This window comes from Melozone crissalis, unplaced genomic scaffold (assembly GCF_028551555.1).
Source record: "Melozone crissalis strain CALT ecotype California unplaced genomic scaffold, PUWL_Pcris_2 ptg000005l_1, whole genome shotgun sequence".
NCBI classification, from domain to species: Eukaryota; Metazoa; Chordata; class Aves; order Passeriformes; family Passerellidae; genus Melozone; species Melozone crissalis.
In genome coordinates this window covers 27,310,047-27,336,535 of record NW_026535783.1, presented here as the reverse complement: position 1 = coordinate 27,336,535, position 26,489 = coordinate 27,310,047, and the positions used below count along the sequence as shown (strand labels likewise).

The following is a 26,489-nucleotide window of genomic DNA, read 5'->3' as shown; positions in this document are numbered from 1 at the left end:
CTGCTTGGTGACTTGATGCTCAGTGTAAAATTTGTAGAAGAATCTGACCATTCTAGTAATGCACTACTGATACTTTTACATTAGTAAGATAAAAAAGTTATTTATGTATTTTCTGAATTCACTGAAGAAAAACTCTGAATATTTACATATTTTTAAACTCTTTATTAAATTGGGTCCATCTGCCTCTAGACTAGATAGGAATACAAAGAGGTCCATTATGGATCAGAGAAAGGTCTCTCTAGTGTCATATCCTGTCACCAATGGGAAGAGGAAAATAGCAGGGCAAGCATAAGTTTAAACTCTCAGTCCTTAGTACATACATTTCCAGTTTTATTCTTTCAGGAAGATAGTAATATATTTTAGTAAGTATATGTTAATAACTATTTAAAAGAATGGAGGGAAAAAAAGCATCTGTTCTCCAAGTCTTCTCCCACTTTCAGATGTGGTATGTACTGCAGGGATCATATATATGTTTTTCCAGGTCTAATGAAACAGCTGGTTTAAAAGAAGATAGCAAACGGATTGTGTTGAATCAAACACCTCTAAAAAGAGGTAGAATACAGAGACCAAAACCAAATCTAGGAAGAACTATTGCAAGGCAAAAAGAGCTGATAGATGAAAAAGATCCTGAAGAGGAGACAACAGAAGGTGGAGAAGCAGAAAAAGGTGTCACGCACCATCGAGATGAAAACAATGATCTCTGCCTCAAAAGTGTAAGTTTCTTGAGCAATTGCTTATGCATACTGTTTTGTTGGGTCCTTAATAGAAGCCTTGGTAACAAAGATCTAGGTACATGCTCCATAATTTGTAGGGATAGACTTTGCATCTTTATTTATTATTTCAGAATAAACTATATTTGTAGTCATAAAATTTCCTCATTTTTACACTTGGTTTCTGTTTTTTATGGTGTGAAGTTAAAGTGCAGTCAGCAACCAAGTACCAGCTCACTTTCTCACTGCCCCACCAGCAGTACTGGAGACAGAATTGGAAGGGTAAAGGCTGGAAAACAGGGGCTGAGATAAACTCCTGAGTGCTGGATAACCCTGAGTAAGGTTTAGTAGGGAAAGCAGAAGCTACAGTCATGTGCAGAGCTTAGCCAGAAACTCTTCTACTACTTCCCATGAACAGGCAGGTGTTTAGTCACCTCCAGGAGAGCTGGGCTTCATCACACATTATAGTTACTTGGGAAGACAAAATCCACTTCCCCCACTTTGTATGCTGAACTGCCTGTCCATGACTCAGAAGGACGTGGAATATCCCTTTGGTCAGTTTGGGTTACCTGTTCTGACTGTGTCCCCTCCCATCCTTCCATGCCCCCTCAGCTTCCTCTCCAGCTTGGCAATATGAAAAGCAGGAAAGGCCTTGGCTCTGTGTAAGCCCTGCTCAGCAATAATTAAAACATCTCTGTGTTATCAACCCTATGTGCAGCATAAACCCAAACCGCAGCATGACACTTAGCATTGTGAAGGAATCTAACTCTGCCCTAGTCAAAACCAGCATACATGGAAATGGAATGTATCTGACTTGGTTGTATTGTGATACCACATCTGGAAAGAGAAATGAAAAGAAAAAACGCCTCGGAAGATGAACCACTTAAAAGAGAAAATATAAAGAAAAAGAACTTTTTACTTTTATAGTAGACACTGATATTGGTTGGATGACAAGAAACAAGAAAAATTTTAGTGTTTCTGTAGAAAATATTTAAACTTTATCATTTTCTTCCTGCTCTCCTATAAGAGAAATTGAGTAAATATTTCATCTTAACAAAGTGGAACTTTTATTCGTTTTAGGATTTAACAGTTCATGAAGGCACTCAGCTATCCAGTGTGACGTTAGAAGATGTTTCTGCAGGTTCTGAGGTGAACTCAAATACAAGACAGTGTTTCCAAGGAAAGTCCTCAGAAGCAGAAAGCAATGAAAATGAAAAGGGATTGTCAGAGGTCTCCAAACCGGTTTCAGATTCTAGTACAGGGTAAGGTTATTTCACTTCATTTGAGAGAAGAAATGGTTCGAAGCTATCAGTATCTCTTGGTATTATACCATATTACATTCAACTTTGGCATTACAAACAAGTTGTATATATATAAAGACATATATATCAAGACAATACTAGACTTTAACTAACAAAACCCCAAGAGCTTGAAAACATTAAATTGATATGCTCTTTGATGTTAATTTGTTCTTTGGACTATTCGCCTAATTTTCAAAAAAATACACTTTTCTAATGTTCAGTCCCTGTGATTGTCTTCTCCATGTTGGTCTCCACAGTGCATTCTAGTGTGCTTTTATAGATCCTTGAGTACAGGGTCTGGTTTTGTATTAAAGTGCCTCCTGAAAAAATAGTCAACCACAGGTATTCTGTAAGTCTTCTGAGTATTTTTAAACATGATTAGAGGAAGGTATTTTTAAAATGTATGTATCGTAGTAAAATGTCTCAGTTTGCCTTCCAGGTCTCAAGTGGAAGGGGCGGTAAACTTCTTTGCTTATCTGTTTATAAGATAGAGAGGCATTTATTGACAATCACTGTGTTTTTATTGGCTCTTTTTCATGTCACTAATGTTGTTATTGCTCTGAGAGCTCTATACAAGGATGCCATATTGTCCCATGTCTTTGATTGTTCTTTTGCTTGTTTTTGCAGGGAATCTCATCCTCAGAAGGAAGAGGAGAAAACTGTTGTATCATCTGCTAGGCCACTGAGGATGCGATTCCAGAGACCAAAGCCAAATTTAAGAGCAACTAGTAGAAAGGAAGTTCTGGATGTAAATAGTAAAAGTGCATCGCAGAAAGATACCAACAGGGAAGAAAGTTTGACGCAGTGTGATAGTGAATGTAGCATCCCTCCTGACACAGATGTAAGGCTTTTGTTTTTTTCCTTTAGTTATATGTGAGCTGCTGATTTTGTGAAATGAAGTACTGATGATTTTAAAAAATATAAAGTTAACTTTTTGAAACAATTTTTTCAAAAGCTTGAATTTTCCACCTTAAAACTTGTGTACTTTTCACTTGGTCATATGTGAGGAGAAGAAGATGACTCACACTTGATGATATGATGAATCTCTTGTTACATGTCCAGATGTCTTTCTGACCCAAAGTGGCATTATAGAGATGACAGGGAAGAAAAAAAAAGAAGATGGCACAGATTTCAGGCTTTGTTGTCTTAAATAAAAAATTGTATATTTGTCCTGAAAAGACTAGGAAATCATTAGTGAGCAGTTACAGAGGAGTTTGTAGGAGAGCGCAAAAAAACTCTCTGAGTTTTTCAGAGTGTGGTGTATACCAAACTTCACAGACATCATAAACTCTCCTTTTAGTTTATTATTACAGCTTTTTCTGGTTCTTGTGTTTACATTTTTCAGAAAGCAGGAAAATGTGAAGCCTTAAATGCACTAGAATCCTTGGGAAAGGAGATGTCAGTTTGCTCTCAGGAGGTTTCTGAGAGGCCAAGTTGTAAGTCCCCAAAAACATTTTCAAGATCAGAGGATAGTGGACTGGAGATCTGCCTATCTGAAATTTGCCAAGATGACATTTCTACTACTATTGCAGGGTAAGGGCTTATCTACTTTTATCCTTGACTGTAACAATGAAAGAATTTTACAAGGAAATTATTGCACCAGTGGCTTGCCATCTGGCAAGCATAGTCTAATGAAAATACTGCACAAAATTTCCATTCTCATAGTTTAACACCAGTGATACTGCAATTTCAGTAGCTTCTATGCTAAGCATGACATGAATGAGCATTCACTTTATAACTGTTTCATCATCTGAAAGACTGGATTAATTTCATGCAGGGAAATGCTAGTTTGCTTATCAAAGAAAACATGTAAAAACTGCTTTGGTTTTATAGCAACAAGTAGTCAGTAAGTTAGTTGATTCTTTTGTTGGAAATATTTAGAAGACCGGTGCTTCAAAATTTTCGCTGGAACAAGTTGTTGTTTATAATTTAAACTCAGCTGAGCTTTTAGTTCACAAGATTTCTTCTCAATACTCAGTGGTTTTTGTGTGTAGTACTAATGGATCTGTGTTTGTGTTTGTACTAAGTTTTGGATTATTTTTTCTGTCTTAACTTTGCATTGATGATACAAACAGCACTCAAGAAGAACATCAATGTGCACCTCTCCCACCTATTCAGCTGGCACAGAACAAGATGTATAAGCCAAACTTGGTAAGAACTATCGGAAAGGAGGAGTTACAAATATCAGAAAGTGAGAGCAAGAAAAAGCCAGATGCAGAGCAAAAAGATGAGTTTGACAATACTGTCATGGTAAGCCTTAATAAGAGTAAGGCTTTGCCTTCAAAGTTGGCTTGAAGTGCGTGTTCGCTTTTATAAAGTGAAATGAAAACATTGAAGTTGCATTGTCTGAAGCTGAGACAATATATTAAATTTTAAAAATTCCCAAAACATGGTAAGCTGAGGTATTGTAGGTATGAAATCGGTGAGGTCTACAACTTGAAGTATTAATTATTCTTTTTACAAATTATCTGCTTTTGATTGAATTGCAGGATGGGGAAAACAAATGCACATTTATACAAACTCTAGAATAAAAATACATAAGAATTACCTTTCTTTTCTCATTTCATCGTTCCTGTTTAGATGAATCAAGTCTGTGTTGAGCAATCTAGTATAATGTCTCAAGTGAAGGCAGAGGATAGCTATTTTTATGAAAAAAGGGTTTTATTAATTTGATAATCTTTAACTGGCTTCATCACTACAATACCTCATACTCCTCTATTTCATACAAGTAAATGACACTGTGTATCCCCACAAACACTTACTAGGCACTTGTAGAAGATGTGGAAATTCTTGAAAGCCATTTACAGTGTGATGTGTCTGTGTAACTGTTGGGTTGCACATGAATCATGTCACAAATGTTGGAATATCTGTGTAGACTTGCCTTAGATTTGGAATACAGCTAAATTTTGCAAGAGTGACTGTTTTGGAGTGATTATAGCTGGTTTTGTTATTGAGCCTATCAGAAGTACTTGTGTCCTGCAGGAATCTCTCATCTTCCATCAGTGCCACAGTCGGCTCGCCCCTAGCTGGGATAGTTCCTTGTGGTTCAGCTTTGGCTGCTTTGGACCTGAGGCCTGTGAACCACGCACATGCATCTGCTCTGTACTGGGCAAATCTGTAGAACCAGAGCAGGTCTGATGCTCCTCTTTACTAGTCAAGCTGTCAGGCCTGAAGTGTTGAAGGATGTGTTTGAGGGGCTTCTTCGTGGAACCAGTGTGGTAAATACAGACATGAAGCTTATTAGGCCTTCTGGATCTTGAGGCTTTGTTATTGTGGCTTGGGTGTGTCTGTGCTGCCCTCTGCTGTGTCCAGTTTTCAAAGGTTTTCCATTTGCTGAAGTATCTTGTTTCGACCGTGCTTCATGTATTAGGGAATTGATTGAATACTAAGTAGAGACGGGTGTTTCCCATAATGCTTGGGTGCACATAGTGTTTAAGAACTTAACTCTAGGTATCCCAGGAGTATTAAGACTTCTGTTCCTTTTTGCATATAACTTGAATTATGATAACATGATTTTTACCTTTATTTCAGTTGGGAAAATAGCATCGTTTCTATTTTTGTATATTGAGTATATGTCTGTTTTAGAAGCTTACATACTTCTATTTTTCTTCATGCTTCCTTTACTGTAAATTGAAGGGTGAAAATGAAGCTGTATTGTGTCAAGCAGATGTATTGAGCAAAGAGGAACAGGAACAGCAAGAGGTGCCTCAGGTGCTCTCTATTTCTGAAACCTTATTGTCTGAACAAAGCAGGTGAGGTTTGAGTTTAGCAAAATAGCATTTGAAAAGCTTTTGTCTGTGTATAATGAGATACCTTTGCAAGTGTCAATTCTTCTGTTCCTTGTCTTTTGTCTTTTTACAGTATTTAATTTCCAGTGCCTACAAACAGCTTTTTCCAGTGTTTTCAGAGCACATTTTTTTTGCCTGCACTCTTCGTTATTATTTATCTGGTACATACTTGATCTGTACAAGCTCATAGGTGTTCCTGACCAAGATTTTTTATTACTTGGTCTGTATTTACTTAAGTAGCAATCACGTGTGTAAGATTTGTTGTAAGATATGTAACATTCAAATTTTGCAAAATGTCAGAGACTTGACTCTCATTTGTCCATCCATATGTTCTTCTATTTTACTGTCGCTGTTGTTGAAATAAGATCTTAAATGTGTGTTAGACTGCTGATGCTTTCATGTTGGTATGGTTAGCAACACGACTTGTTTTTTATGTTAAAAATGCCTTGACAAAATCATTTTGTTATTTCTGCTCCAAAGTTAACCATAAATGAGAAATGTATTTGAAAATATAATTTTATTAATCTTAAACAAAGCAGTCTGGTAGTCTCTTGTGTAAGTGTTAATTCAAAATGTAAGTGCAGAAGTGCTTTTTTTCTCTCCCAGCCAAAGTAAAATGTGTATTTTCTTTAAATTTGTTTGTTTTGCTTTAAATTCATCAGTACTGAAAAACTTACCTCCCAAGAAGGCAGGCTAAGTGCTCTGAAACCAGGACAACTCGTAGTACAAAAACTTACTGCCCCAGGTGAAGAAGAAATGAATCATGGAGAGAATCTACCTGGGACAGAAGAATCTGAAAACCTTCTCTCCTCAAAAGTGAGATTCTATTTCTGACTACACTTACTGATTCTTGGTTCCACTCTAGCTTCTACTTGCTTCTACTTAAAGCTGTTTGTAACTACATTAATTAGCTTTTTTTAAGGCATCTAAATAAGCTGTTTGTAAATACATTAATTAATTTCAGCCTAGTAAGAATTCCTGCTCAGTATTTGCATGCTATTACAGGGTTTTCCAAAATCCTGCTAGTGACACATTGATAAGACATACAAAGACTTCACTTGGATTTTGACATTTCAGTCGTATTCATGATACACAAGTAGTTACCTGCATGTTGTATTCTGTTGCTGGGTTTCTCGTGAGCTCCTTGGTTGCTTTTCATGAAGGACTATATTGGTTTTAGTATCTGTCTTTTATTAGCTAAATGCCTTCCTAGAGGAACAAGGAGCAGTGATGGTACCATAAACTACTTGGCAGTTTTTAAATGAAGTTTCATCTCAGGTTAGCAACTTGATCATAATTTGCAACACTTTATTTTACAGGTGATATATTTTGTTATAATAATAAATAAAATATTTTTATATACTTTGCTAATATTGTTGGTTTTTTTTTTTCTCAAATTAAAGGATGACATGGACATATTGTTACTTGTGGGAAATTTGGCTGAGAATGACGATCTAGACATAAATTCAAGAAGCATGACATCAGAAACGCTTTATTCTTCTAAAAAATCACCAAATTATAACAGCAAAAGAGTGCAAGAAGAATGTCTATCTACAGATGCTATAGGAGGCGTTCAGGATACCACAGAAAGGTAAAGTTACCTCTTTTCAAAGTAAAAAATCTTCCATTTTCAACTGGGGTAGAGTTTATTTTCTTCTTATTAGCTGGTACAGTGCTGCAATTTGGATTCAATATGAGAATAACATCGATAACACTCTGACATTTTAGTTTTTGTTGAGCAGTGCTTACCCTGAGTTGAGGACTTTTCAGTGTCTCATGGTCTGCCAGAGAGCAGGTGCGTAAGCAGCTGGGAGGGAGCACAGCCAGAACAGCTGGTGTGAACTGGCCAAAAGGATATTCCATACCATGGAACATCATGCTCACTCCATAAACTGGAGGGACCTGGCTAGGAGATGCTGAACCCTTATTGGGGACAGGCTGGGTGTCAGTCAGCAAGCAGTGAGCAGTTGTGCATCACTTGTTTCCTTGTGTTTTATTCCACTCTCTCTGTGTGTCTGCCTCTCCTTTTCATTATTTTATATTTTACTTTGTTATGATTATTAAACTGTTCATATCTAAACCCACAAGGTTTACCTTTTCTTTCCAATTCTTCTCCTCCCTGGGGTTTGGGGACTGACTGACTGCATGACACTTGTCAGCTGTGGTTAAGATGCGACAGTACTTTAAAAATTTTGTGCATTTTTCCAGTTGATGTTATACAGCACTTGCTTCTGGAGCTGTTACTAGTTGTTATCTGCTATGTGCTGTGCAAGTCACTAGGTGGCGTTCTTAAGTAGTAGAACAGTTTTTAAGAGGATTAGGGGTTTTTTTCCAAGGCTATTTTTCTTTTTAGAAGGTACTTCATGGGTGAGAGTAGAAGCAAGTAATCAGGGTTTAGTTGTCCGAATTTCTCACTAATAAATTCCTGGGGTACAGTGTACCATCAATGTGGACCAAAGACTGAGCAATGCCATTTGCACTCCCTTATAATTGAGAACTGACAAGAAGACAGCAAGCTCACTTTGTTTCTGTAAGATATATTCTTGGTCTCTTCAATTTTTCTTTCCAGTAGTAGAACTTTCTGTGATAGTGTTTATAATCTATGTGCAATATGAGGCAGATTGTGGCACTTACGTGCGACAGCTCTGTGTTATAAGCTACCTTTTGCTCAGTCTTAACTTACACAGAGCAGTCCCAAATCTATTTTAAAATTTTGCAATTTTCTGGAATTAACTTCTGGTTTGCATCTGTCCCTAAAACTCTCTAAAACCTCTTCCAAAAATTATGTTGAAATCATGTCCCAGAGTCTTTTGGCTAGCAAGACAAGGACCTTACTTGACAATCTTATCTTCTATGATGGGGGACTTTCACAGATTCACAGAATGGTTGAGGGTGGAAGGGTCTGCTAGAAGTCTTCTGGTCAAGGCACCTGGAGCTGGTTGTCCAATACTGTCTGGACAGCTTCTCAAATGTCTCAAAAATCTTGCCAAGGATAGAGACTCCACAGTCTCTCTGGGCAGCCTGTGCCAGTGCTTGGTAACCCTCACAGTGAAACAGGACTTCCTGGTGCTCAGAAGAACCTCCTGTCTTGCAGCGTTTGCCCACTGTCTCTTGTCCCATCACTGGGCACCCCTAGAAAGAGCCTGGCTCTGTCCTGTTTGCAGCCTCCCCTTGAGTTTTTGTGGAACTGTTGAAGAGGGATCTCTTCAGATCCTTCAGAGAAGGCTCTCCATGAGCCTTCTCTCCAAGTTGAACAGTTCCTGCTCCTTCAGCTTTTTGTCATAGGAGAGATGCTTCCAGCCCTTTACCATCGGTGTGACCCTTTGAGGGGCTGTCTCCAGTGCATCCAGGTCTCTCCCACCAGGGAGCCCAGAACTGGTCAGTCCTCCAGGTGTGGCTTCATCAGTGCTGAACAAGGGGCAAGGATCACCTCCCTTGGCCTGCTGGTAACACTTCTCCTGCTGCAGCCCAGGTCACCATTACCAGCTTGGCAGCCACAGCACTTTCCTGCTTCACATTTAACTCAGAGACCATCAGGACAGCCGGGCTCTTTTCTGCAAAGCTGCTTTCCACCTGGGTGGCTTGCAGCATGCAGTGGTGCCTTGGGTTGCTCTTGCCCTGGTGCAGACTTTGCATTTCCCCGTGCTGAACTTCCTGAGGTTCCCGTAGCCCACTTCTCCAGCCTCTCCAGGTCCCTCTGGAGGCCAATATAACCTTGGGGTGTGTCTGTCCTTGGCAAGCAATTCCTTCTAGATTTGCCTAATCTGTAAACTTGCTGAGGTTACACTCTGCTCCATCATCCAGATTATTTTGTGGAGATACTGGACAAGAGTCGATACAGTATTAACCCATGGGGCACTGGAGCTGGTTGTTGGTCTCCAACTGGACTTTGCGTCACTGATCACAAACCTCAGAACCTGACAACTCAATCAGTTTTTAATGTACTTTCAGTCCATACTTCATGAGTTCAGTTATCAGCATGTTACAAGAGACAGTGTTCAACAGTGTTAACAAGCCTTGCTGGAGACCAGGCAGATACTACTTACTTCTTTCCCTTTATTTATTGAGCCAGTCATTTCATTGAAAGATGTTACCAAGTTGATTAAGATTAACTTCCCCATTGCTAATCCATGCTAACTACTCCAAGTTAGGTTGTTTTTCATGTGTCTGGAAGTAGTTTCCAGGTTCAGTTGTTCTATCGCCTTCCCAGGGACTCAGATGAGGCTGACTAAATTGTATTCTGAATTACTCTAAGTCCCTTCTTCTCAAGCCATGAGTTTAGAAGGCCAAGATTTCTCTCTTACCAATCTAAACTTGTTTGAACAGATGTAAGAATTGTATCCTTTTTGAAAGCAGGAGAACCTTGAGCACTGGAATTAGTGAATATAGTGTTCCTATGGCTGCTTAATTTTGGAGACCTGTGTTGGTCTGACACTTTCCGGTCTATCTGACCTTATGTTCTTTTGTTTCCTAAAATCTTTCCCAAAACTAATCAGGAAGGTCCACTACTGAAGATGAATTATCTCCCTTATGCAGTGGTTTTTTAGTTCTTTTATGTTTTTTTTTTTTTTACATTTAGCCAACTAAGCAAATAAAAATTCAGAACATAAGTTCATTTCTAGGTAGAAGTACTAAACATCTGATAGTAAGCCACACTTATAGAGTGTACTTTATAGTTCTTCAGAAGTAAAAGTTAAAACATATTTTTGTAGGTCCAGTGATAAATTAAGTTCTGGAGAAGAAAGTGAACAGAGAGGAAGGGAACCCCATTGGAACCCGACGCCAGACCGAATGAGACTTACTAGGAAAAGAGATTATCCTGGAGAGTGTGAAAACAGAGAAGAGGACAGTACTGAGAGAAATGAAGAGGTTTTGGTGTTATTAGAAACAGGTGTATCAGGGGTAAGTGCTTATCATGTATTTTGAGCCAGTTGCACCTCAATCCTTTTGCCCAAATTCTTAGAAAGATAGATGGCACAGAAATCCAGTATGTGGCTTGAAAGTGTTAATGTGATTATTTGATTTTTTAAAAATTCACCATTGGAAACTATACTGAATAAATGGAATTAGAATTTAAAACCTATGGAAATACCTAATATACACTGTTGTCTTAAGTTTGATGGTTTATATGATCAGAAATTTGCATTATAATAAATACGTGCTAACACTGTTGAAAAATAATTTACTGTTTGTTATTCATTGAACAATGGAAATGAAGGCAGTTGCCTAACTTCAGATACTGCCTAAAATCTGTGTTAGTATACTTAGAAATTGAGTGTGAACAAAGTTCAGACCTTCTTAAATTTGCTCAGCAGGCCTGACTTAGCCCAGACTAGTTCCATCTCTAATGCTGGATAACTGGATCAAGTTTATCTAGTGTTCCTTATTTTTTGTATGTATGACTAAAACTTCTAGTTAGCATATTCTTTTAGCCAAGTATGCATAGTTGATAGAACTGCGGTTGCTGATGTTTGTCTGTGTATATGTTGAATAATATTGAAATGCTTTTTTATAAAGTATGTTAGTTTTTTCTTCCTACCTTGTTCCCAAGGCAGAAAAAAAATAGTTCCTGCAAATTGTTCTTTAAATTAATAGGTAATTTTAGAAAGTTATTTATCTTTCCAGCTTCTAAAGGGTTGTTGCTCTTGATAAATTGAGTATGGTGTTGGTCTGTTAACTACCAGCTGCACTGCGAATTCAAGTATCATAGATAATATCAATTAATGACTAATGGGTTCTACTTCTGCTGTAGAACCCAAAATTAAAGGCATCGAGGAAAAATATCCGAAGTTATCAGAGATGACAGCTGGGCACATTCTCGAGATCCTCAAACTAAGTTCTTTAAGTCACCAAAACCAGTTACAAATGTTTGGCACTTAATATGGTAATAATAATCTCCTCTGTTCAGGAAAACTCCAGTAGTACAGTGGAAGCTGGATCCTTCTCAGAGGCTACAAGGAAACACAGTTTTGCAGAGAATGTTGAAGAAACATCTCGTAAGAGAATCAGGCTGGACATTACACTCCAGTCTCCAGGGATATCATCAGAGAGTGAGAAACACGTAGAGCAAGATAATGATTCTCAGCTTTCTACCTCACAAGAAAAGTGTCCAGGCAGTCTCACAAGGTAAAACAGCTGTTTTGCTTTGTAAACCAAACTCAGTTGATTGACAATTATTGGCCATAGTTCTGCCATGTGTAATGTGAGTGCATGCAGCATGTCAGTTTTTATGTCTTCCATCTGAACTTAGCAGATGTGTGCAAATGCTCCTTTGTCTCTTACTCTGCCTGTATTCTCATAAAATGAACACAGCGAGTACTTTCACCAATCTATCCCATGGTTTCAACAGAAATTCCATATTTTATAGGGGAGGACACAAGAGTACCCATTTTTGGGGGCACAGGATTGTGGGATTAATCTAAAGAGAAACTTTGTGCCAGTAATGTCCTCTGCTACCATTTGCTTCCACTCTTCACCAGTTTACCAAGGAGAATGTTTTGGGGGCAAAGTTTGTCATTGCTTTTGGTACTCAGAGTGATTGTGCTCATGATTTTAAAGGAGGAAACTGTAGGTAACTGATTATTGAAGAGAATGCTGTCTGAGAAACCAAAGCAGATAAGTAGTTATCACCTAACAGTTTCAGTTTGTAAACAATACTCTGATCAATTAAAGTATCATAGTTGGGGGCTTCTAGTCTAGTTTTAGCAAAAGACAACTGGAACTGTTCCTATGACTTAAAAAGTATGTGACTTCCACATCCCTCAAAATAATTTCATACTTTTCTAATCAAAGAATTGTGTTTCTTGCAAGTTTAGTTGTGAACATTTCTAGCATTTTGAAACTGCTTAATACATATTTGCAATAAGTACCTTATGTACACAGGAAGAAGTTAAATTTCTGATTAAATGCTTATGTGTCACTAAGAAGTTAAGAAGTAAATAGTTTGCATTGTTGGTCACAATGATAACTTATTTTTTAAAATTGAGTTTATTTTGATTTGTTGTATCCCTCCCTTGGGAAAGTCTTGGATTTCATTGTTTTTGTTCTGTACTTTAGAAGGCAGTTCAGGAGATCATCAAAACAGATGGCACTGCCAGAACACGTGTTGGAGGCAAAAACGGCTACTTCTTCTGCCTCTGAATGTGAGGCTGATTGCAGTGAGAAGGGGATTCAAAGGCAAGATGCTAAACTGAGTGTTACCAGAGACAGAAGTTTGAAAACTACACAGAGAAGAAAATCTGAGAAGGAACCCAGAAGTTCAAAGATAACCTTTGTTACCCTCCGGGCTTCTCAAGAGGAGGAGGAGGATGAGGAGGCAGATGATTTTGAACTTGATGATGAAGATGAATGCTTTGCATCAGAGGAAGTGAACAAGGCTCCAGTGTTTGTTCCTATAGGGCTTCGATCTCCAAAACCAATTCCTATGCAGATACAGGAAACTGTGGAGGAGGTATTGTGTAGCTGGATTCTATATCTGTAATTTTGTTCTGATTGTTTAAAAATATTTTATTCTAATTGTATCTCTGGGTATTTGGGTTTTATCCAAGTTCAAGTTAAGAATGGTGTTGAGAGTGGCAGGGATGTTACTTGGCACATACACTTGGTTTTGAACTTAATACAGCCTCAGCCTAAAATCCAGTTATGTAATTATGTTTACAAACTGTATATAGGTTTGCAGGGAACTCACCAGTTTGTTTATTGGGATTGAATATAGGCCCAGACTCGATGCTTGTCCATGTGTTTTGAGGCCCAAAATGGATCAAATGGAGCACTTCAATTTCACATTTGAATGTTAGGAAATGAGGGTATGAGGAAAATGTTTCTGTATGTCATGTCCCCCTTGCCAAGAAACTTTTAACTGTTCAGGTAGGCTGACCTGACTAGCAACCAGACACACACTTCTGCTTGCTTACTCCCTTTTCCTGTGTGACAAGGAGAAATTAGAAGGGCAAGAAGATTTCTCTGTTGATATAAAGACAGTCACATACATGAAGGAAAAGCTGCGTGTAAATGAAAAACAAAATAAGGAATTTGTTTGCTGCTTTCCATTGTCAGATTACTTCCTGGGAATCAGGGCCTCATTTTATGTAAGAGTAACTTTGGAAGACAAATGCCCTAACCACAAATGGCTTCATCTTCTCCCTCCTTTCCCTGGGCTTTTATTGTTGAGCGTGTCATAATATGATACAGAATTTCCTTTTGATCAGCTTGGGTCAGCTGTACTAGCTGTGTGTTCTCCTCCTGAACTCTTGCTTACCCCTGGCCTCCTTGCTGGATAAAATAGAAAAAAAGCATTGACGTTGTGCAGGAATAGCAGAAACACTGGTGTGTTACCAACCATGTTGTAGTTAAAAATCCAGAAGACAATATTATGTGGGTTGGTATGAAAAAAATTAACTCCGTCCCAGTCATGGCCAGTACAATCTTCATCCTTTATTTCATACAATTTGTATCATGCTTAGGTCTTACACCATCCAGTAGAAGACATTTTTCTGTTATTTTTCCTGTCATTGCTACTTTCCATTCACTTCGGTGCTTTTTGCTTTCTAGTGCTTTTTTTCATACCACTACTGCTGGTCCTCTTCTTCTCTTTGCCCATTGAAATCCTGCTTTTTATTATCTCCTGAATGAATCACACTGTTTCTTTCTCCAGATGAAACAGCAAAATAATTTAAAGCTCAGTCAAAACACAATGGGATTTCTAGAATGATATTTGGTGGCAGAATTGCCGTATGGAAACTTTTGCTGAATCCTTAATTTCAGAAATGTAGAGTATATCTAATGCTTGGGGATTACAATCAAGTTGCCTAGTTTAATGCTTAGGAGACATGAGTAATAGTGAGGAATGTAGTTAGATACCCAAGGACCCAGTTGTTGTAAAATTTAAATAGGTCAGTTGAAAGTCTGTAATGTGCAGGCCTTTGAGAGCAACTCAGATTGAGCAGTGTTTTCTGTAAGAACTTCCCCGGAAGTATCATAAACTTTCTGTCAAATTTCAAGTCCTCATTTCTGAAAATGTCAAATGTCTGAAGTTCTCAGTGAAAATACATCGCTGAGGAAGTAAAAAAAATAGGTGAAATGGTGAGTGGGTCTGTTTCTATGTGTCTGCATATTGATTCCCTATCTTGCTTTGGAAATAAGTCTGTACTGATTTTCCATCCTGAACACTTAAAAAGCAGAAAAAGACTAAAAAATAAGAAAACCCATTTGAGGTAAAGAGTCGTTATAAAAGATCTCAGCTGCATAGCTTAGTTCAGTGGACAAGTGAGTGACTAGAAACAGAGCCTTAGGTTGTCTGATGCTTCCACTTAACTACAGGCAGCAGTACCTGTTCTGCCTTCTATTCATACCACTGCTTCCTTCTCAAATCAGAAGGTATGATTTTTGCAAAGGATTTCTCTAGATGTTGAACATCTGTTAAATATGTGAGGTTTATAAAAATTTGCATTTGACAGATTTTCTTTTGCATCTGATGAACTCAAATACTTGTAAAATTATTTTTACAGCTGGAAATATCTGTGAATATCCCAGATGTGCAGGTGGCTACTGTTGCTGAAAGTCTTACTTGTTTTTCTATCCAACCAGTAGTACAGAGGGAAGAAGAAAGCACCTCAACAACTGTAAGAATGTCTTTCATTTGTTTCATTGGTCATACAAAGCTATTACAGCAGTTTCTTGTTGCCATGTCTGAATGTAGCTGTGTAGCTTTTTCGATTGGTACATGTAACACACAGATGTGAGGCATACCTGTGGGAAAACTGTGTTAGTAAATATTGTTAGCCTTAAAACCAGGGTAACTTGTGGGCACAGAATTTACATGTAAGCATTAAATAAAAATGAGGTAGTTTTATATAGAACTTTGATATTGTTTTTCTTTGTATTTAAGGAAACAATCATACATGAAAATCCAGATGTGGACAAAGGTAGATATGAAACAATCTTGCTTATGTATTTCCTGTTAACTTGCTACTGATATACACATTTCCCCCTTTCTTAAAATTTGTTTCCAAAGGTGCCACGATCTTGACTGAGAAGCTCAGCTGTGTCCTGCAGTGGGTCAGCTGGAACTGGCTGTGTCCAGGGCAGGCCCCCCCTGCTGGCAACACCTTGCCACCTGTATTCAGTACACCCTTAAAGGCAGTTGTGTTGCTGCTCAGTGTTTTAATATTAGTTCAGATTTGCTGGATGAGAATGGCTGCTTGCCTACAAGCATTTTGATTCATAAATAAGGTCAATTTAAAAAATACGTACTTCACTGTATTGGTGGTAGTGTCAAATACTTTTTGAATATGTTAATGTTTCTAGTTAATGTGGTTGTAACTTTCAATGTGTGTGAAAGACTTCACAGGAATTAACGATGGAAGCACTGAAGCTGCCATGACTTTACTTGCCATGGGTGATCCAAATTTCCAGTTAAAAACAAGCACTGAAGGTATGATCTGATTTATGGGACAAAGCCTTGCTCGCATGCTTTCTGGGTCCACCTAAGGAGGGATGGAGCAGTGGCTGCAGAGCTCTTCCACGTGCTGCTGCATAGCAGGAGGTCAAGAGCCTTTCATGCTTTTAGTCCTATGCATTGTAACGCATAATGAGTCCAGCCAATGCAGGTTGGCTGGAAACAGGCAGGCGCCCTACTGAGTACTGCCAATGGTATCACTGCTAGAGAGTTGTTTTTGTTGCCTTTAGGATACACATGTTTAAATTGATCTGGGCACATAAACTGGATGAAAGAAAGGGCTCAAGCTTAAATGACTGTAACTTTCAATGATCTTTTCAGACCTTTAATGTTAAGCATAGCCTTTTCATCCTAACTAGCTACAACCTGAAATTACCTGGGTTTGTTACAGATTTTGTTTACCATTTCTTAATCTGCTTTCATTTGCTGAATGTTACTTTTTGTGTTCTTACTACAAAAAAGTATTCTCTTAGGATTGTGTTTATCTGGGATTTCAATCCGTGTCTTTGGAGAATAGAAACTTTGTTAAACGAGGCTTGAAGTTATATAGCTTTTTATACATGCCAAACCCGAGTGTTTTAAATGAAATTTTCTATTCTGTTTATTGTTATAACCAGAACAGACACGTATATTACCTGCTCAAGATGACTTGGACATGGCTCATAGCCTTGTAAATCATGCCTACTCCAAAGAATATAGAACTTCTAGTCAGTATTCGCTTTCTTCAGACACTTCAGTCAAGGAATTGCTGCCTTCTGAGGATGGAAACAACATCAATGTAGAGCATCAAATCACTGGCACAAGAACAGGGATAGAAGAATATTCAGAGATGGATGCTACTGATACCAGGTTGAATTACTATTTCATTTTGTTTAGTGAGAGAGATCCTCTGGCACTGCTTACTTTTGCTAGGTTCTTTCTGGCATTTTTATCAATTTGCAAGCAGTCTTGCTTAAGTAAAGGTTTCTCAGTTGATGTAATGTAGTATGTAATATGCAGAAACTCCTCTCATCTCTTTCTTACTACTTTCATGAAGTGTTTGTGTGTAATTTTGGGTATCTACACTGTTTTTTCTCTCATGAAATTAGGTTTACTCGGGGAAGAGGGGGAGAAAAAAATATGCAAACTAATTATGTACTGGATCACTCTTAATTATCAAGCTCTTTCTTGCAAAGTTCTCTACAGCTGCTCAGACCAAGGCAAATTGCTTAATTGTCACTGCTGCTGCAGGGGTGTAGATCAAAGATTTAGAGCAAAGGGATTGCAAGAAACCAGTTGATCTTCCATCATTATGATTTGAATGAATGATCATTAATAATTTTTGCATTTGTGAATTACTAGACAGCTTAGTGGGACACTTTCCCAGAGAAACATCTGCTGATTATCATGATTTATTTGAGAAACTTATTTAACTTGTTGACTGCTTGAACAAAGTATGAGATTATGCTCTTTGAAAAATGTTAATCCAAGATAATTTATTTTGCATCCAGTTTAATTATATTATTTTTCTTTGTATTACTTTTATTTATTATTTTCTTTGTATTACCAGAACTTACTACCGTGTCATATGTATTAGATTTCTGATCTTCTCCTGTTATTTAAACATATACATTTTTCTCTTTTTTTTTTTTAAATTCCTTTACATTAGAAACATACTAGTTTGCAGCATACTAGTCTGTTTCAATTCGCAGAAGACTTTTTTTTTTATCTTGCCGGGTAGTTTTCTGTCTTCTCTGCCAGTTGTAGCCTGCATTTCAGGTCTTCATTGTTTGATCTACCCCATATCTTTTATATCTTCTCTATACTAACTGTCAAAAATCAGGGACTCTGTTGATGACATCTTTCCTTTTACTTGTAGTGGTAGCTCTTTGCCTGTGGTGAGTAGTATGAGACTGACAGGAGGTGGACACCTGGAGCCTGAGCCAACCTCTGCAATATTGAGGTCCAGTGAAAACATAATGCAGGAGATATTTAATGCAAATATACTTGTGGAACAACTAGAGGAAATTCAATCTGGTAAGCCTGTTTCTTGTCCTAGGGCTCTGAAAATGGTTATTCAATAGATTCACATCTGTTGATGAAATGAAACAAAGCTGAAAGTTTTCACTTTCCATTCACATTTACAGGTGAAACATCGCCATTGTAAGATAGGGTACCCATTTGTGATATCGTTTTATACATGAGAATACCTTTCAGTATGAAATTTAATGACATTTGAATGGCAGGTTTTTTCTGCAGGTATTAAAATACTTGTAAGGCACTTAAATTACTGGACTGCCAATTACAGATTGGCAGAATCTGTAACTATACAAATACAGAAATACAGTCAAATCCACTGTACTTTTTTCTATTATCACTGTCTTTTCCTTCCATTTAAAGTGAAAGAGGAGATAGAAGGAACTGGTTTTCTATTCTTAAAGCAGTTGCAAAAAAGATAATCTTCAAACTCTTGTCTTCATGCCACTGGCAAAATACGAAAGGCAAGATGAGATATGTGTGTATATATACCTTATTTATGTAAGACACAATTATTCATGCGCATATTCGTGTATATGTGTCTGTATAAACATACTACAAAACTTTAATTCATACAAGATTATATATAAAAAGGAATACAGATATATATACCTGCAGACTGCAAAGACAATATTTTAATTTTTGTTCTTATAAAACTTAGATCCTACAACCTTGAGGGGTAATGCAGAAATGAAGAAGGTGGAACCAGAGCCAGCCAGACAAGCTGCAGGTGGTTCTTCAGTTCTTCATGACTTTGCATCTGGAAGTATGGAACTTAACAAGCAAGTAGACAAAATTGAGAGGTAAGAAGACTCATCATTTAATACTGACTTTATTCCTACTGTGTCTTATAATATGCAGCTGAAGTTCAGGTGTAGTATGTGACTGTAATGGAAAAAGTGTGCTCACAGACACTGTGTTTACACTGATAGTGTACAGTTGAGACTTCAGGTTTTTCTCCCTTACGTGTTCTGCTACAGCTTTTGGAGATAGAACATTAACTTTTGTTTGCTATTTTAGAACTTAGAAATTACCTTGCTGCTTAACTGTCTTTCATGAAACTGCAAGGAAATGTTAATGAGTTGATTAATTTAGAAATGTTAATGAGCTTATAAGGCTTCCTGCTTGGTTGTGCTTTCAAGTAGGAGTGTTTCCATTAGTGAAGTTACAGAGGCTTTTCTGTGAAATTCTTTATGTAGATTTGTTCAAAGATTATGCGTTCTGTTTAGTACAATGATGTAGTCTTTAAACAGGCGCTTTGTTTCCCTGTAATTACATATTATTCATATTAAATACATTGTAACACAGAATTTAGCATTTGCATAGGGTATCTTTATCTGGTTTCAAATTAACGAGATATATACCTTGCAGAACAGAAGAGCAGATAAGAGATGCATGTGGAAATTCAGGAGATTTAGGACATCTAACTGCATCACCAAAACCTGAAAAATCACACCTTGGACAAGAAGATTGTCCAAATCAAAGTTCTGTGGATGAACTGTCTGAGCAGAGTCCTTGTCCTCTTGAGCACCATATCTGTACAGTCAACTTTACTCAGGTAAAGAACAAGAACTTAATTACAGTCCAGAAGTGCCAAGATTTTGAAATTCTGTAAAGAGGTTTTCAATGCAAATATACTCACCAGTTGTAAACACTTGATACTTCAGTGGTAAATGAAACTTGCTTTTTCATAGGGGCATATCCAAACAATCTTTCAGACAAACTTAATCTTTGCGAACTCTCTTTAGAATGTTTCAGTAATAAGTAATACACATTAGCAAAACTGGGAGGAATTTTTAAGAAGTCCTGATGGAAGAAGTTACCTAAGATTCTTGTATCCATTCAGTGTGACTGACCTCTTACTGCTATGTTTGTTTACACTAAAATGAAGTTAAAGTGTTACTGCTTGGATGGAGCAAAGCAAACTGAATTCTTCGTTATGTTCTTTCTCATTTATTAAAAAAAACGATTAAACAATTAAGAGCTTTACATGCATGATTATATGACATACATGAATTTTGCATATTTTTACATATATCTATATCATTTATATTATCATCATTTATGTTGTCACAGGTAAACAATATGTCTTGCACATCCATTTCTTTGCAGTGGCTTGTGGGTCCATGTTCTAGTATAAATGAGAGTTACCTTATTTTTGTCATGAGAGACAGGTTCATTCACAGTTCCCCAGGGTTTCTAGTGTTGTGTGAGATCAGTGAGCATGTAGTTACATTGGAACAGCTGATGCATAGTAGCTTGTTTCCTGAGTGCAGCAGGTTGCTGTGTCAAGGCTGATTTCATATAAGGACAATGTGCAAAAATGATGTTGCTCTTACAGGCCTGGCAGAGAGAGTATGAGAAAAGGCAGCTTGTGGTAGAGCTGGTTCAATTAATTCCTGGTTTTAGTAAAGGGACAAGCTGTAGAAGGGAAGGGATAGATGAGCTTTAGAGGTTAATGTTTTTATTTGGCACTCAGTGGTTTGTTAAGGGTTGTAGGAATCTGCTTTCTTAGTGCCACTGAACAATTTATTGTGTGAGTCATCTCTGACAGAATTGTGATGTAGGAAGTATAAATTTATTTTGACAAACTATTAATATAGACAACAAGCTGCATATAAATTTTATATTTCCCCAGTGTTTCTTGTCCTTGTTAGACTAATACTCTTCAGCCTAGAACAGCTAGAAGTGAAAACTAATAAATGAAATAATGATGATGTGATTGGAGTTTTTGGATCTTCAGCATTTGACATGCTTTGTTTCTTCCTGTTTCCTAGAGTAATTTTCCAGATTTATTAATTTCAACTGTGTTGTTTTATTTCAACTGTGTTATTTCTAGAATGAAGCTTGTACTCAGGATGCTCAACGACATTGCATAAGCAGCAGAGAAGAAACTTCAGGTATAATGTGCTAATATTCAAAGTTAGCAAAAGCCCACATTTGTTTATCTTGTGCTTACTAAAAGATGAATTACAACCCTGAAATTTTCATTTTTAAAAAATTTAATTTTTCATTGATTATAATCAATCTATTCTATTAACACAAATTATGATCCACAGCATAATGATATTCCCCTCCCTAACCTCTTGTCTTTACATTTCATTAATAGAAACTAGACTTAAGAACTATTTGAATAGCCCTTCATTAAGTTTAAGTGGAAGGGAAACTTGCTGTCTTTGCCCTGTTGAGAGCTCCTGCTGCTTACCCTGTGGTAGGTATAGTATATAGTTTTTAGAGTCCTTTTTGCACCTCTGACTCACCCAACAAAAACTGAACATGACAGAGGGTGAGAAACTCTGTAGTTTTCCACTGGCTTAGTGAGCTGTAGTTGCTCATGAACTTACCGAGTGATTGCTGTTGTCAGAGTTCTGTGAGTAGGAGGGCTGTACTGTGCAAGTGTGGAGCAGAGGGAAAGAAGAAGAATGGACGTGTAAAACAATCAAACTTCCTTCTTTAGCTGTACTGAGTCAACAGATTGATGCTTAACTGATCAAGTATGATGAAAGTTATGAAGGTGATGTCTGCTGTTCCCTAGAACAAATTGAAATGCTTGGTTTGGAACCACTACTTGTCTAACATAGGGGATAGTCACAGTGACGGAGGCTCAGAATACTTACTTTTAGTGGAAACTACAGTCCAAAGCTGTAACTCATGAGCTTCTGCAAAAGATAAGGCTGATACTTCTTCTTAGACATTTGTTGCTGTGCTGTATTATTGCCAGAATCTTGGGGTGAAACATCTTAAACTGTGTTTAATTAGATGAAGAATCCAAGCAAGCTGAGGTTGGAATAACAGCTTTACCTCATTGAGAGCTGTCTTAAATAATGGAGTACCATTGTTGTTTTCCATCTTTTGAAAACTTTACAAATGTTTGTTCCTTAAATTCTAATGGATGGCAGCTGGCAACTCTCTGTTAATATCTGTTTGTTGATTAAATTATCTCTGTTTTTCCTCTTAAATTCAAGACTATGCTTCTCAGATCCTGTTCTGCCAATCTGCAGTGAGGGGAAAAATCCTGTGCTTACCTTCAAAATAGTAGACATCTGCCATTTAAAGAAGTAATTCTTAATACCTGAGAGTTGCAATTAAAGACAGAGGGGCACTTGACCACCATGACATACGTTTAATTAAACTGCAGATTGCTCTTTAATGCTAGAACACCCTTTTAAAATCTTCATCATTACCAGGCATTTTTAATATTCCTCATTCTAAATGGTAATCAGGATTCCTCTGCAGTGAATAAGCACCAGGAGATGATGATGTGTATCTTATCAGGGAAGTCAGGAAGCTTATTGTCTCAAGAATATGTCCAGTGTCTTTTTCCATGGAGAAATGAATGCCTAAAATTTCAGTACTCTGTGTAGGGAGGATATGAAGAGAACAGCATATTTTCATATTTGATTAATAGTTTTTTTGTTACTTATTTCTTTGAAAAAATTATAGTAGTGAATGATGATCATAGATGTCCAGAGGAAGAACAGACATTCATTTTAACATTGGTGGAAATCCCAGCTGGCTCAAAAGAGTTTGATGCATCTGCTATGGTGGAACAAACTTCAGAACCAGTACTACCAGCCCCAATACTTATCAGCCCTGTAAATGCAAGTGAAACAACTGTGACTGAAGTGGAGAGGTAAATGCTTTCTTTTTAATCAAAGTGAAACAGTTTTTGTGTACCTTGATTGTTCTCTGACTGTCTAGTACAGATTAGAACTTTCAAAAGAAGAAATGCAAGAGGAAGTAATTTTGACAGATGGCTAGAGAATTAAGAAAGTAAAAAGGGCTCTAATTCGATTTGAGGAAGATTCTATAGGTGTTTTAAATTTAGTGTTTTAGTTAGCTGAGATTTTGGTGTCATCTTAATTCCGATTTACCCTTTAGAGTAATTCTTCCTTTTTAGTAGAAGTCATTTGCCCATCTTGAGCTTTACTTTGCAATATGGATACTTAAAATGCAAAGCAATTGCAATGAAAAAATCTAAGCATGTTTGCATTTTACATTACTTCAACAGTTTCGTAGAGTATCTGTTTATTAATTGCTCGTCCAGATTATTCATGTAGATGGTTTTCTGGAAAACATGATAAACAGTAGATGTAAATTCTTATTGTCTTGAATTTACTATTTAAAAGGCAGACAAGGTGAAAACACAATTAATTACTCCAAAGAATAATAGCTGGTTTGTCTACTACAATCCAAAAGGGCTTGAATTTCTTTTACAAAGAGTACCTCTGAATGCAGTGTAACAAAATTTCTAGTTCAACATTACTGTTGAGGTAAATCTCTTAGTCCATTTGGGAGGGGAAAAAAAAAAAACAAAGGAAAAAGACATTATGAAAAATGGAACTGTTGCAAAGTAGTAAAAAACCCACAAACCCTAATACTGTACTAAGGAAAGTCCTCAGATCATAACTAGAATGTGATGCAATTACAGCTTTATCATATTTTCTAGTCTCTGCTGCTTTTCTGTATGTCTTATATATGTCTGTATGCTTTTGAGACCATACAGCATGTGGGGGTTCAACTGTGCAGATAAATAATACTGTATTTTTCCATACAGAAACTTTATACAAAGTAAATTTTGGCTTCTAGTACTGTCACAATAATGACTTTATATATCTATAAACAGTATTGGATCCTTGACAACTGCAGCTGGTAAGGTTGCTGGACCTTTGAACAGCAGTATGGAAACCAAACAACTAGAGAGTGGAGTAGACCCTGTTCCAAAGTTGCAGACAGCTCAAAAACAGTTGGCTGCTGAGCTTGAAGAGAATGCTCCTTCCAAGAAAACTCCATCTACTGTTACAGTGGAAAATAGCCTGGAAACCACTTACAAGGTGAGATCATAATTTGGTGAGTTTTCATCCATGGGGTAGATGCATAACACATAATAGAGCATTTTAATTATGTTTATTTTTTAATGGTGTTACTTGATTAAATATGTACTATATATGCCTATACAATTTAAAAGGAAAATCAACACCTATAGATGGCTTTTAGTTTTTAAATCTACAACAGGTTTTGGGTATTTGTTTATTTATTATTAGGGTTTTTTGAGAATCTGTAGGCTCTCAGGTGTTTTTGAGTTAGACTTCCTAGTAGACAGACTGGTAATATGTCTTACTTGGTTCATTCTGCATCACCCTTACGACAATGGCATTGCAGGAGAGGAAACTGTGGAGGTATATTGGATGACTGGCAGGATGTCTAGGTGCACTGAACGATGTTTTGAATCTGCATTGTGTCTGTTACATGAAGAAGCTGTTAGATAGATATGTTCCTATTGATTCTTAACATAGCAGGTACTAGTTTAAAAAGCAAGTTGCCAGTGAAAACAAGCCACTATCTTTCCAGTATCCTTTTGTGCTTTTTTACAATATGACCAAGCTTATGGCAGCAACCACCATTGATCTTTGTAAGTGGGCTAATATTGTATAGTGTACCTTGGTGTAGGAATGGGTGGTAATTCCCCAGGTGATTCAGAGAGCCTTTCTAGGAAGGGATGGATAACCATCTTCTTCCTTCTTTGATCTCTTATCTCAATATCCTTGTCTTGAGTAATTTGTCATAAGAACACCTTGAAAAACCTGCTTAGGAAATGCATTAAGTGATGAATGATGCTGCACTGTCCTACTGTATCAGTCCTGTGCTTAGAACTGTGCATGTGTCATATGAGTTTATCAACTTCATTGTCTTTTCTGTATTAAGAGCAATTAAAAAACTCTTTTTTTTCTCTCTTTTAAATACAGGGTTATTCAATTAAATCCCCAGATGTGCCAGTGGTAACTTCTGGTATGTACATGTAAACTGGCAAACCGAAGTATAATGAATATAAACACATCACAACTTAGTACTGGTTGTCATGCTAAATAATTCTTTCTGAGGCCATTTAACACAATAGTAGAAACAAGTTTTCCTGGTACTACACTAATACCACCATTCCATGCTTTCTGTTATAAACTAGGTGTACCGAATTACATAAATGTTGGTTATTTAATAATGGTTTTAAAAGCATTGCTGTAGCTAGTTTATTAGTGAAATTTGAGAGGTTTTTTTGACTAAATGTGTTATCGTCTCTCAAGCAAATATTTCCACCTGTTTAAGGAGCACAAATAATCAAAAGTATTAACTGGCGTTTTAAGCATGCAATGCCAAATTAGTTTGTTTTTATTTTGTTTTGCATTTTTACTGAAAAAGTACAGAATTGTTTAGGAGATCAGTCAGCCTCTGAAGAAACAGAGGAAAAGCAAAACTGCTGACAATGCAATCTTCATTGATCTGAGCCAGTGAAGGGCTTGGTGAGCTGTAATTTTGGCTCTGAAAAAAACCTCTGAGGGAAGCTGTAGAAGGTTAAACGGCTAGGTGACTAGACTGAGTTCTGTGGCATGCTAATAAAGGATGGGGGAAGGGGGAAGAGTGTGCTATAACTTCTACCAGCTTCTTCCTATAACATCCATATGGTCTTAAAGGCTTTAAAAGTAGACCAGGAACTTTTAATTCATAGTGGTGACTCATACAAATAAATGGACAAATAAAACTACACAAAAATTCAGCCCTTCTGCTGTAATGGTTCAAACCATTTTAATATAATGCATTTTTTGGGCTCTTGTGTTATCATGGAAGTCTTTGACCCTCAACTTCTTTTACAGGGAATCTTTTCCAAAAAACAGAGTCCTCAGCAAAGGAAAAAGTACTTACTTCTGTATTGGTGTCTGAGTCTATCTCACAACTGGCTGAGAAAAGCCAGCTTGAGACTTTGGAGAGCTTAGGGAAAGCACCACTTGAGAATGCAGCATCTGAAATGGAAGAGGATGTTATGTCTAGATTAACCTCTAACAGAAGAGCAGAAATAAGTGGACAAGGAAAGCAAGAGAATGTGCATGAATCTGCACAGTTGGAGCAAACTAGAAGCCCAGCATCCTCTTCAAAAACTCCATTACTCAGGTATGGAGTAATTCCAATAATGTTTTGTCAGCTTGTTCTGTAAAAAAAGATCATGTTTCTATGTTGACATCTTTTCAGTACCATTGTTTGTGACCAGCATGGCTAAGAGTTACAGTTTCTATTATCTCCTGCAAATCAGAAAGCATCAAACTGTCTGCTTTGAAATTTGCATTATTTTACTCATTAAATGAGTAGATCAGCTGAAGGGCACTACTGACATATTGTGTGTGTGTATATTTAGACATGATAGATGCCTTTTGTCAGGCAGGCATCCATT

General features: G+C 37.2%; 1 protein-coding gene across 1 annotated transcript in view; it reads left to right on the top strand.

The window, feature by feature from the left end:
- BDP1 (B double prime 1, subunit of RNA polymerase III transcription initiation factor IIIB) overlaps positions 1-26,489 on the top strand; it is a 52,587-nt gene that overhangs the window by 20,877 nt on the left and 5,221 nt on the right. Inside the window, exons 18-40 of the mRNA XM_054288925.1 lie at positions 482-713; positions 1,791-1,972; positions 2,639-2,852; positions 3,357-3,544; positions 4,087-4,261; positions 5,648-5,763; positions 6,462-6,615; positions 7,203-7,390; positions 10,512-10,701; positions 11,708-11,925; positions 12,856-13,249; positions 15,306-15,419; positions 15,686-15,722; positions 16,148-16,231; positions 16,873-17,104; positions 18,114-18,271; positions 18,933-19,074; positions 19,643-19,829; positions 21,111-21,171; positions 22,715-22,904; positions 23,898-24,105; positions 25,018-25,060; positions 25,918-26,212. Of these exons, the coding sequence (XP_054144900.1) occupies positions 482-713; positions 1,791-1,972; positions 2,639-2,852; positions 3,357-3,544; positions 4,087-4,261; positions 5,648-5,763; positions 6,462-6,615; positions 7,203-7,390; positions 10,512-10,701; positions 11,708-11,925; positions 12,856-13,249; positions 15,306-15,419; positions 15,686-15,722; positions 16,148-16,231; positions 16,873-17,104; positions 18,114-18,271; positions 18,933-19,074; positions 19,643-19,829; positions 21,111-21,171; positions 22,715-22,904; positions 23,898-24,105; positions 25,018-25,060; positions 25,918-26,212 (4,002 nt within the window). The remainder of the gene's footprint in view (positions 1-481; positions 714-1,790; positions 1,973-2,638; positions 2,853-3,356; positions 3,545-4,086; positions 4,262-5,647; positions 5,764-6,461; positions 6,616-7,202; positions 7,391-10,511; positions 10,702-11,707; positions 11,926-12,855; positions 13,250-15,305; positions 15,420-15,685; positions 15,723-16,147; positions 16,232-16,872; positions 17,105-18,113; positions 18,272-18,932; positions 19,075-19,642; positions 19,830-21,110; positions 21,172-22,714; positions 22,905-23,897; positions 24,106-25,017; positions 25,061-25,917; positions 26,213-26,489) is intronic.